The sequence below is a fragment of the Cupressus sempervirens genome, chromosome 9, assembly GCF_028749045.1.
Source record: "Cupressus sempervirens isolate cs-2001-9-10 chromosome 9, ASM2874904v1, whole genome shotgun sequence".
Taxonomy (NCBI): domain Eukaryota; kingdom Viridiplantae; phylum Streptophyta; class Pinopsida; order Cupressales; family Cupressaceae; genus Cupressus; species Cupressus sempervirens.
The window spans coordinates 210,479,455-210,491,863 of record NC_143126.1 but is presented as its reverse complement, the minus strand read 5'-3'; the positions used below and the strand labels follow the sequence as shown (position 1 = coordinate 210,491,863).

General features: G+C 33.6%; 1 protein-coding gene across 1 annotated transcript; it reads left to right on the top strand.

Moving 5' to 3' along the window:
• Window positions 1-6,799: 6,799 nt before the first annotated feature.
• Window positions 6,800-9,284, top strand: LOC149538239 (xanthotoxin 5-hydroxylase CYP82C4-like). The gene is made up of 2 exons (XM_089799616.1): window positions 6,800-7,766; window positions 8,502-9,284. Exons 1-2 carry the CDS (start codon window positions 6,816-6,818, stop codon window positions 9,144-9,146), a joined length of 1,596 nt encoding a protein of 531 aa, XP_089655742.1. The 5' UTR covers window positions 6,800-6,815; the 3' UTR covers window positions 9,147-9,284.
• Window positions 9,285-12,409: the final 3,125 nt, after the last annotated feature.

The window sequence follows — 12,409 nt, the reverse complement described above, 5'->3', positions numbered from 1 at the left end:
TGTTTTATTAGTTTAGAAGCATATGATTGCATAAAGATATCTCTCACTCTCAACACAAATTGAGGAGAATATTTATTATAAATTAAGGAATGTAATATGTATTCCAGGCTGCCATTATTTTGATTCAATAATATATGTTGTTGGTGCTTGCATTTTGGAGTGTAGTGATTCTTGCCTAAGTGTGTTATATTTTGTGGATGTATGTTCATGGAATGTAATTGAGCCAATAGTTTTATTGTGTTATTATAGTTGAGCAATCTTTAAATTCTAGTATTTGCTACAGGTCTACAAATTTTGCTAATGTACTTAGTTCGAGAAGAGATCACCATATTGTTCTTGCATAGCTTTTCATCTTGCATGAGTGCACTTTCTGTGGCCTTGCAATTTGATGAAAAGTGAAGCATCTTATGGTTACTAAATTCCCAATGACAATTGCATTAGTGGAATTAAGGAAGCATTGCTTCTATTTTCATTGGTTACCCACCGATCTTTTTGAAGGCTTAATGAACAAATGCATTATTTTCATGGCTTATGTCTATTAGGATTTTACTTTTCATGTTACTTGCTTAAATTTCTTGCTACCGTATCTTCATTATTTTCTTTACTAGCACCTTAGTTAAATTAGGAATTCATATAGTTGCATAGTTAGATCACATTCATCATAAAACCAAAAAATACAAAAATATATTTCTTTTGTGTGTTTTATTCTTTTGAAATAGCAAGCAAATTATACATCTTATTTGAATTATTGAACGAAGTAGCAAAGGCCTCCTCATGAACACTCACATTTATCTTCAATTGAGCTGATTATAGTAGGTTGCAAGATCACTCAAAACCTTGGAGTTGGTCCCAAATCAACTTTTCAAGAGAGAAGTTTGAAAGGATTCCCATCGTTAAGCATCATGTAAAACGATAGCTCAATAGAAGTGGTGCTAGAAGGAGGGCCCCTTATTCAGAGTAGAAGAAAAAAATTGAAAACTTCAAATATCTACATTTTTTACAAGTTCGGAATTTTTTTTGAGCTTTCGAGCTTCCAAGGTGTGTTAAGTGCGCAAGTGCGCTTTCTTCCAAGGTGTGCCTTATTTTGTGAGAAAATGCACTTCTCCAGAGGTGCACACTTTTTCTAGAATTGATTCAAACTAGAGGATTTCAATACATCATCCCCATTTCAATGAGCTTTAAGATCTTCACCAAGTGCACACGAGTTCCTTGAACTGAGCCATTTTCACAAGCCTTGTAGTGACAAAGGAATACCTCCAATTCTACCACTTTCATTCAACATTTTGTCATCTTCTTAAGTTCCACCTCTACAACAACCACCTGTTGTTCCACCAAATACTCTGATGGCCTTTTTCCCAAATTTTGTAGACTTACCAATCAACTTGATAGGTGTACTTAATGATCTTCCTTTCAGAGGGTGATGAATTCATCTTTTGGACACCTATTGAATAAAATAATTGGCATCTACCTGGATGACATGACATTTTTCTCAAGAAGAAGGAAGAAGCATATGCTTAATCTAAAGTTAGTTCTTCAAAGGTGTAGAGAACATGGTATCTCCTTGAATCCCAAGAAGCCTATTTTTTGTGTTACTAAAGGAAAGCTCCTAGGACACCTAGTGTGAAGAGATGGGATCTGAATAGACCCTAAGTAGGTTGAAGCTATTCAATAGTTGTGCTTCCCATCTAATCACAATAGTATTCAATCTTTCTTTGGCCAAATTATTTTCTTAAGGAAGTTTGTACTTGATTTTGCTGAAATGACTAGACCCATTGTGAATTTTCTTAGTGAGAAGCTAGTTTTCAAGTGGAGAGATGAGACAATAAAAGCATTTGAAGAGGTAAAAATTTCCATAGCTAAAGCACCAGTTCTCGCCCACCCAGATTATAAAAGAGATATTTTTATCCATTGTTATGCCAATGAATACACAATGGTTGCAGTCCTATTGTAAGAAGACGCAATAGACTTTGAAGCCCTTATACCCTTTATGGGTGTGTCATTGAAGAATTATGAATTAATATATTCACTGGCATAAAAGAAGTCTTTCTTAGTTGTGAAAGTGGTAAAACACTTCAAGTATTATATCTTGCACTCACAATCAACAATTTTTTTTCTTAGTTTAGAAGTAAAGAGCATCCTCACCCAAGGGGAAGTGTTAGTCAATAACAAAGTCACCTAGGTGTCAAAGGTTCAATAATTTGATCTTGAAATAAAACCCACCAAGCTAGTAAGAGGCCAGGGTTTGAGTAAGTTGATGGTTGATGGTTGATGGTAAGGAAGATATTATTGAAGATAACTCATGTGCATATTGGTGGGCCTTAAAGACAATTGGTTTTCTGACATTGCTTATTTTCTTACCTATGGTGAATTTCCTGAATACCTCTCTAGTAAGGCAAGAAGGAATCTAAAATTGAAAGCTATCAGATATGTCATTGTTGATGACATAGTTTACAAAAAAGGTCTTGATAATGCATTCTTGTGATGTGTAGACAAAGATAAACAAGAGAAATTACTTCATTCTCTTCATAACAAAGCTTGTGGCAAGCATTTCTCATCCACAGTGATAGCTTTCAAGATACTAAGTAAAGAATTTTATTGGCTGGAATGTTTGTTGATGCATACAAGTGGGTTGGGAAATGTGAGAAGTGTAATTTGTTTGCTAAAAAACCTATACTAGTTGCACTCCCTTTGATGCCAATAGTTATCAAGGATCCTTTTAAACAATGGGGTTTAGATTTAATAGGACCTCTTAATCTACCCTCAAGTGTAGGTCACACCCATATTCTGACAACTACTGACTACTTCACCAAGTGGGTTGAAGCAATACCTGTTAGAAAGACTACCTCTGAAGTAGTGATAAAGTTCTTAATGGAAAACATTATGGTCAAGTTTGGAGTATCTGAGAAAATAGCCACTGATAATGCCCAAAACTTCTCCTTGAAAGAACTTAAGCTATTCTTCTATGATAATGGAATCTGTCTTTCTCATTCTTCTTATTGCTTTCTACGAGGGAATGGTTAGCAGAGTCTTCCAACAAGAACCTAATTTCAATTATGAGAAAATTGGTGAGTGATAATGTGATCTAGATTGGCATAAAAAATTTATTTAAAGTGTTGTGGGCTAATTGTACTACTTCTAAGAGAGCCATCGAAATGTCACCTTTTGAACTGGTATACGGGGTCAAAGCACAACTATCTCTACCATTGGAACTAGCTACGGTCAAATTACAAAAGGTGATTGAAGATGAAGTGTTTTATAATTCATTAGAGAAAAAAAATATCTCACAAAGATTGAAGAAGAAAGAGAGAAAGTGGTTGATCATATAACTACTCATCAGGTGTGGGTTAAGAATATATTTGACAGGAAGTCTAGACCTAGGAGTTTCATGGGGAATGATAATGTATTGCTGTGGGATAAAAGAAGAGAACCAAGGGGTGCACATGGAAAATTTGAATCACTTTGGAAGGGGCCCTTCAAAATCAGTAAAGCTCTCAATCGAACCAAACTCTTTTAGGCTTAGGTACTTAGATGGCACTGATTTACCCCTGTCTTATAATGGATAGGATTTGAATCTTTTCCAACTTTAGTGTCTTTCATCCTGCTTCACAATTTTGTTGTGTCTTAGATTAGGTTCCTTTCTATTTTGTTATGTCTTAGGTTAGGTTCATTTATGTTCTTTTGTGTCTTAGTTTAGGTCCTTTTCAATTTTGTTAGTTCTAGTGTGAAAAAGAGATGTTTGAATTCCTTTTCAGTCCCTTATAGTTAAAATCTCTAGTTAGAGCCAATTGTTACCCATGAATGGTCCATATTTACTTCTTTGACATAAGCATGGCAATTTTTTAGTTGCTACAAAAAGATGGTAACCTATCAAAGTCCCATTGTGAACATTAACTAGTTCGATATTCTTTGTTTTGAAGTCTTTTGGTTGAACGAATCTGTGAACTTGAACATTGAACACTTTCTTTCTTCAATGTTCAAGGTTCATAAGTTCATTGGTTTTCTTGGTCAAGTTGGGAAATTCAATCATCCCGAGGATACTTTTTCTCATCATTGAATTTGAACTTGAACATTGAACACTTTGTTCAAGATTCAAGGGTCACGAGTTCAGCTTCGTGTCTAGTCTGTTATCAAAAAGCATAGTTTCCAATATATCATGAAATATTTTTTTATCTAATTGCGCTAGATGTCTGAGAAGAATATATGTTAGCTATTTATTAGTCCCTCCCTATATATAGGTAGGGAGCTAATGTTCCCAGTTGCACTGGGATAATTATTTTTTCGAGAAAAAATTAATGAACTTCTAAAGTTCAAAATTCATTTGATTTTTTAATTAATTTCTAATCAATAATTTTTATTTTTTGATTGGTTAAGAGAAATTTTGTTGGGGTAAAATTGTATTTTTTAATACCAAAAATTGAAGTAATATATATCAGGAACTTTCGAGGATTCTTCTAGACATTTTTACATGGCCGCCTTTGCCATCAGAACTTCATTCTCCATTTCTTCAACTTTTCAAAGATGCCCTGGACATTAATGTTTTTAGGCAAGTAAGGTTGCCTGATAAATCACCCCCTAGAATGGCCACTGAATCACCCCATATAATAGCCCCTGCTAGTCTTTGCACCTCTCCTCACAACACTTGCTTTATTCTAGAAATTCTAGAAACTTGAGTCAAGTTTATGAGAAAATAGTAAGTAATTTATTTTTGTAGAAGCAACTCTCCTTTTGGTTGAAAACTAAATCGCAAATCTTCCTCATCAAGCATGGTTCCTATCCAAGAAAGCACTAGTTTTTTTGAATGCACATCATCTATACATGGTTGGAATAGGGTGTGAAGTCAACGATAGGCTCCACCTTCAAAATATACACAACCCTAATAGGAGTGGTTATTTGCTCTACTAAAAAATTACTGTTGCTTTGACATGAAAAATCCCAAGAAACTTGATAGTTACAGAGGCCACATCAACGATAGAAACTAGTTTGTAAACATGGTGATAAGGTTGAGGCTAGGTCTAGGGCTTTACATGCACTTGAGATACACGATAATGGGCCAATGAAGACCACCCAAAACGCTTAATTTTTTAGCACATATTCATTAGGTGAGACAAAAAAATCCTGGTCCCACATAATAGCATATTGAAAATTGACTTAACAAAAGATTCACAAGATTATCAGAGTCCACATGGCTCTAATACGAATGGAAAACTTTGAATTTTCTTCATCATCAACAATGGATGTCTCTGCCCATTTTCCTGCTGCTCTATACGCCCATTATTTATGTGATGCACATGATTCCAATGTCAATTACAATATGGTTAAGGAGAACAATTTTGGTTTTTTCCTTTCTTTCTTTTCTAAGTCTTTAGACAACGTTCCAAGGCTTTGGATTGAATCTTGGGTTTCGAGTGTGCAAATTTGAGGAATACGGTTGGGAAGAGGCTAGAAATTGTATAATGGAGTAGAATTCTTTATGTTAAAAGTAAAAAATTAATGTCAAAATTTAGCTTAGAACTTGCTTACAAGATGGAAATGTCTTACATTGATATTATTTAATTTTATCTCCTGTATATTTTCATTATACCATCAAAGCAATGCAAAGTTTTTTTTTTTAATAAATTCTATTTTTATCAATATTATAGTTTTTCTTTAGAATACTAAACTTATTATTTAATGTTTGAAATACTTTCTCAAATCAAATTTATTTATAATTTTATGTAAAAAAATAAAAATTTGATTTAATTTAATATATAGAAGTTTAATTTTATTATTCATCTTTACCTATCTATTTGTAAATTCCAATTCTATTTCTATGAGTAGATTAGATTGTAAGCAAATAAAATATTTTAATTGAAACCATAAACCCCTCTTCAAAATATATACATGAATACACAAATACTTGTACTTTCCAACTAAATTTCACAATAATAAATATCTGATGTTTAACCATATAAAAAACCTACCCGCACTAATTATAAATAAAATATTTATGTAAAAAATAATTTTAATTCATTCTTTAAGCTTTAATTTTATTGTTTGTTTTTTATTATTATGTTAATTTTACATTTATTTGATTCATGTAATTACTTTTACAAACTCTACATATGCACCATATTTTTAATTGATTTGTGGACATAATGTGAATGTAAATATAATGCACCTACAAATTTATAAAATTAAACTACATTTTAATTTATTAAAGTGATCTAATAATTTATCTTCTCCTTCTTCACAATAGACAATAAACAGAGACTCTTACTCCGAGAGAGTTCTTGTCTATATATATATATATAAAAGCTAGACTCTAATTCTAGTACGTTGACAAAGACTTGCGGGTTTATATATAAGCTAGTTGTAGTATGTAAACAAAAACGTAAGTGATATTCTAGCTGGCAAGCACTGTAACATGTGAAAAATAACGTTTGAAAAAATCTGACGAGATTTTATGTGGGTCAAACCCTTGGTTTGATTTGTTTCCATTTTTTTAAGGAAGACAATGGGCCACCCCTCAAAAGGACGGCTTGACAGTATGACCTTGCAATTATTGTATATCACTATTGGAAAAAATAGAATGCGTTGTGCCCATCATGGCCGCTGAACAGGCCTTAAAAAAAATTTGTTTTCTGATATATTTTTGTTTGCATTGATTTGTTATCATTCATTTTATGTCGAGCGTCATTTTAATTGACTTCATTGGTTAAAATAAATCTCGGTTAGTGAACCGGCATTAAAATTATTGGGTATCACCATGATTAGCAAACAGTTGTTCAGGGTGGCTTTATATACCTCATCAGCTGATCATTTCATCAAACAAAAACATGGAGAAGAAGGAGAGTGTGAATTGGATACTCCTGATTATATCATCGAGTATGAATTCTAGTTTTACAGTTGGGTTTGCCACAGTTTTTCTCTTTGCTGTTATAGTTTTTCTGCTGAAAAAGGATAGAAATGGTAACCTTAGATTACCTCCAGGGCCCAGAGCCCTCCCCATAATAGGCCATTTTCATCTTCTGATGGACAAGGAAAAGCCCTTGCATAGAATTCTTGATTCACTCTCAAAAGTTTATGGACCCATTATGCATCTCAGATTTGGTAGTCGCCCTGTTTTGATCATTAGTTCTTCAGAGCTAGCCAAGGAGTGTTTTACTGTGAATGATTTGGCATTTGCTTCTAGGCCTCCTCTTGCTCAGGGAAAACATCTTGGTTATAATTTCATGTTCATGGGTTGGGCTCCATATGGATCTTACTGGAGAAATGCTAGAAAAATTTGTGTTCTTGAGCTTCTTTCTTCTAAACGGATCCAAGCATACAGACCCAAGAGAATGAGGGAGATTTGTAAAACTGTGAAATATCTCTTTCAAGAGGCTCAGATGAAAAGAATAGTTAATATGAGAAGTGTTTTGTCTCAGATGACTTTGAATGTTCTGATGAGCATGATAATGGGGGATGAGTATTTTGGAGAGGAAGGAGGGATGTCATATGAAGAAATTGCACATCTGATTGAGGAGTCATTTGTGCTCCATGGGGCTGTCAATGTTGGAGATTATATTCCATGGTTGAAGTGGCTTGATTTGCAAGGGTATGAGAGGGCTATGAAGAAGGTGCAAGGGAAACTAGATCCCTACATGCAGAGGATAGTGGAGAAGCACAGGGAAAACCCACCAAAAGAGAAGGAAGAGATGGACTTCATAGATGTGATTATCTTGCAGGCTGAGAAGAATGGTGAAGAAATTGCCGACAAAGATATGTTCATTAAAGCAATTGCTGTGGTAAGTTTGTTTCTATCGAATTGAAAGTGTCTATCATGTGTATATATATAATATATACATATATGTATATATATACAAGCATATTTTATATACATATTTAAATAATTATATATTCTAGAAAAATATAGTATAATAATTATGCAATTTCTATTTGATAAAATAATTTGTAAATTTTATGAATTTTATTAGTATATACATATATATAGAGAGAGAGAGAGAGATGTGTAACACATAAGTGTGTATATTCATACACAAATGCATATGCATATGTATATGTAGACATATTTGTGTATTTTTATTGTTAAGATTAATTATTATTATATGTTAATATCAAGTAGATTCAAACCCATGACCTCTCCCATAAGAGGCTCGCAATTTTACGTTGCATTGTAGGCTCTTGCCTACAATAATTAAATTATTTACTAAATGTGCATAATTTTTAAATTGTTTTTTGTTTTGCTTTCATATCAAGTTTTCTTAAACAATATCTCTTTTGAAATTATTTGTGTGATTAAATTTTTTTTATTATATATCATTCTATTTTAGTTTTTTATTTTTTAAGTAAAATGATTGGTAACTCTAGTGAAAAACATATTTTATTGATTCTATAAGTTTTTATTATTTTCTATGGTCAAAGAATGATTTTTTAAGAATTAAAAAAATGATATTTACAATAGTAACAAGAAATTATTAATCATATTATTGTTATGCCACTGATTTATATTTTTCTTCTAGAATATGTTTAGTGCAGGTTCAGATACTTCCTCACTTGCGTTAGAATGGGCATTGTCATTATTAGTATTACATCCCAACATAATGAAGATGGCCCAAGAGGAACTTGATTCCAAAGTTGGACAGAGTAGACTAGTAGAAGAGTCAGATATACCAAAATTAAAATACTTGCAAGCCATAGTCAAGGAGGTATTGCGTCTTTTTCCAACTGGACCTTTACTTGTACCACATGAATCTATTAAATCATGCACAATTGGAGGCTTCCATATTCCAGCAGGAACAATACTTATGGTAAATGCATGGGTAATTCATAGAGACCCAAGAGCTTGGAATCAACCACAAGAATTCATGCCAGAGCGTTTCTTTGAGAAAAACATAGAGATAGAGAGCATTAAAACTTTAGGGAATGAATTTGAAATGTTTCCTTTTGGGGTAGGAAGAAGAGGATGTCCTGGTGCCTATTTGGCCATGTGTGTGGTGCATATAACTCTTGCAAGGTTCATGCAGTGTTTTGACTGGTTTCCTCCTAATGGTAAAGCACTTGATATAAATGAAGGAGTTGGTTTGTCAATGCCAAAAGCAATACCTTTAGAGGTTTCTATTAGATCTCGCCTCCCCTCTCATCTATACCTAAATTCCATAGAATGATAAGCTTAAAGGTTGAAGGTTTCAATGTATCTTTAGACCTCAATATACAATAAAGGTCTTTTTCTTTCTACTATAAGGAAGTATATTAACTAGAAATCTTTAAAAATAAAAATAAAATTATGTTTTATTTGTTTCTTCTATGCCTCTTATTTCTTAATAAAAATATCTAGAATATGTAAACTATGTCAAGAGATATTATTCTTGAAAAGACAATGACTTGATGATTATTACAAGTATTTTTAAACCTATTTTCCATTAAAATCATTCACTCTTTCTTTTTAATTAAGTTGTTGATCTTTTAATATACCATGCAATAGAGTTGAAATCATTTTGATGGCACACTCATCTCAAATAACAGTAATATAGTGTAGAAACTTCAATTGAAGTAAATATGAAAATGGATAAACTTGTTATCATATGCAAGCTTTTTCTTTGTTTGTTTAATAAATATTCATTAATATATTTAATATTTCCCTTGAAATACATATTTAGGTTGTACTAGTAACATTTATAAGATGTTGTAATCCTTTGGAGTTTACATGAAAATATATTTGTTTGAATTTAATTTATTGTTGTTTGATTTTACTTTTATCATTATATAACTTTAAAATGTTATGAAAATATCAATCATAATTATTGGAAATGAACATGTTCATCATAACCTAAGAAATGAAAGCTACATCTACAACAATGAGATTTGTTTTACATTTTTTTTAAAAATTATATTACAATGGATAAAAAATGCCCATTTATGTTCTCAACCCTTAATATTTCATAAAATACATTACAAATAAAGTAACCAATCTATCAGAGAGTGGATGGTTTTGTCATCTAGAAAGTTAATGTTGGTTGAATAATTTTTGACATGGCATTTCATTCAAAAAATTTACTACGTGCATAATTTTGAAATTATTTTTGAAGTATTAGATAGCAGCCAAAAGGATGGGGGGTTGACCCCGGAGTACAAAAATGCTGAAGGATCAACCTGAGATTACCCTCCCAATCATCTTACCAATACCAGTTTTATACTTCAAAAAACAAAAAAGTTCCAAAACAAAACCATCGCTACCATCAATCCTTTTACTAACCAGCAAATTAAACAGAAAAGCATTCCAACAACAAGGGAAGATATTGATTCTATCAATCCAGCACTTAGACATATACATATATAATAAAACCCCATAGGGCACCAAGTTTAGAGTGATCAACAACATAAAAGCAAAAAGAAAAAATAAAATCAGGGTTAGCTGCCATCATTCTTTTTTGGTTCCTCATTCTTATTCTCCTTAGGCTCGTCCTTGTTCATGTCCACCCCCTCCTCTTTGACAGGTTTGTCCAAGAGCATCTTCAAAAAGTCCTTTGCCAGAAAGTTGTAAATGGAGCAGGTAGTCTCACTCTCCTTGTCCAAGTCCTTCACGTCCTTATTCACATGCAGGAAATAAAGAGAAGTGGTAGCGAAATGCATAACTTTTGTGGAGAATTCAGCTAGTGTGTTAAATTTTTGGTTGATGCCAATGTGATTATCCGTCATCTCCTTCATCGACTACTCCAGCCTATCCATTCGAACCTTGCTTTGGCTCTGGCCGTGGTTGTGCTTCCCTTTTTTCCCCCAACCTTTAGGAGTGCCTTTCATGGGGGAGGTGATGTCTTGATGGGACAACTTCAAGAGTATTTAAGATGTGTGAGGGGCTAGGTGGGCTAGAGACAGGCTTCTTACCGATGTCTTGGAGAGGTCTCTTCCTCTCTGTGGGTTTTATCTCACTCTTGGTAGACTCAAAGCTAAAATCCTATTGGGGAGGGGGGGGGGACTTGTATTTCTCTTATTAGAGGTATTTTCTAGTTCTTCAAGCATTTTTCTCCAATCGGAGGCATTTTCTAATTCTCCAAGCATTCTACTTGTTCTTCATCGTATCTATATCTAAATCAATGAGGCTTATTGTAACCTCAGGGGAAGGGTTTTCTTGATTTTTCTATGGCTTGAACCAGGGCTAGGGTCCATAGATATCTGGGGAGTGACAATAGCCAGGGGGTTGACCAAAAGTGACAAGTTTAAGGCAAGGTGGTACTGGTATAGTTTATTCATGAAACCCTGGTGAATGAGATAAAAGGGTTTACCCTCCTCTTTCTTTTTCCTAGCCATATAGATATTTTCTTCCATTGAATTCAAAAAGGATATGGAAAGAAAATCCGATCCATGTTCCTAAAATGGTTGAGAATGGGGAAATGATATTAATAAAGTACCTAGAACCAATCCTTGAGGGTAATATACCTCATTATGGCATAGTAAATAACGTCCCAAGGCTTAGGAAGATCTTCTCTAGAAAACCTACCACACATTCAAACTGGTTCCTTATCAAACATGAAGAACTTCCGCAAACTGGTTTCATCATTCACTCTGGCCTACTTGCGCCAATTCTTACCCCTTAGGGAAAACTCTCTAACCTTAGCAATAACCTCTTCCGTGATTTCAAATGCCATCCCATTAATGTTCAACTTTTTTTCATTCCATGAGTTGAAGAATTGCATCGAGATGTTCTCATCATGTTTTGCCATCCCTTCCATAAACAGTAATAAACCACCTTCCTGTAGATAAACCATCGTAACTTCACTATTACAGATGCAAGCCTCAACTCCATAGGTTCAATGCTATCACTGGTGCCCATACCCCCACCCAACTCAATCACCAACTCTTCTAAATTTATTGACATCGCCTTGTTGTAGGTTTGGCAGTCATCGTTGGTTAAATAAAATGCACCCAAGATGAAAATGAAAAGGTAGTAAAAAATCATCCTGACACTGCAAGGTTTCCCAAAAACCAAAAAATCTCCCATAGCAACACATGTTAGCAATCTCTTTCCGTCCATGTAATCACCCGTCACCAATTTTAGTTGGAGTGAGGTTTGATTAAAGTGTCTCTATCATCTTTTTTTGTCAGTCTTCTATATCTAGGCAAATCCACTCCATTCATCTTTTTTTGGAAATAATTAAAGCTCGTAGAAAGTGGATCATAAAAGTGAATCCTCATGCAATCTTTCGTAACAATCACTTTATGAAGAGAAAACCTCTTGCCTTCTCGCCTACACGAATTCTTAGAGGTGTGTCATCTATTATGATGATTCATGTGGCATTATGAGAAGTATACTCATATTCCATCATTACTTGAGTTAATGATGGAATTTGGCTAACGTCCTCCCATTCTATTAGTCGTGTGGCATTATGGCCAAATTTTGCCAACTCATCTGCCATGCCATTGCCTTCATGGT

Excerpts from the sequence above, each read along its gene's own strand:
- LOC149538239 (XM_089799616.1), top strand. The coding sequence starts at position 6,816 with ATGGAGAAGAAGGAGAGTGTGAATTGGATACTCCTGATTATATCATCG. Across the intron at positions 7,767-8,501 it reads TCATTAAAGCAATTGCTGTG|AATATGTTTAGTGCAGGTTC; the intron begins GTAAGTTTGTTT and ends TTTTTCTTCTAG.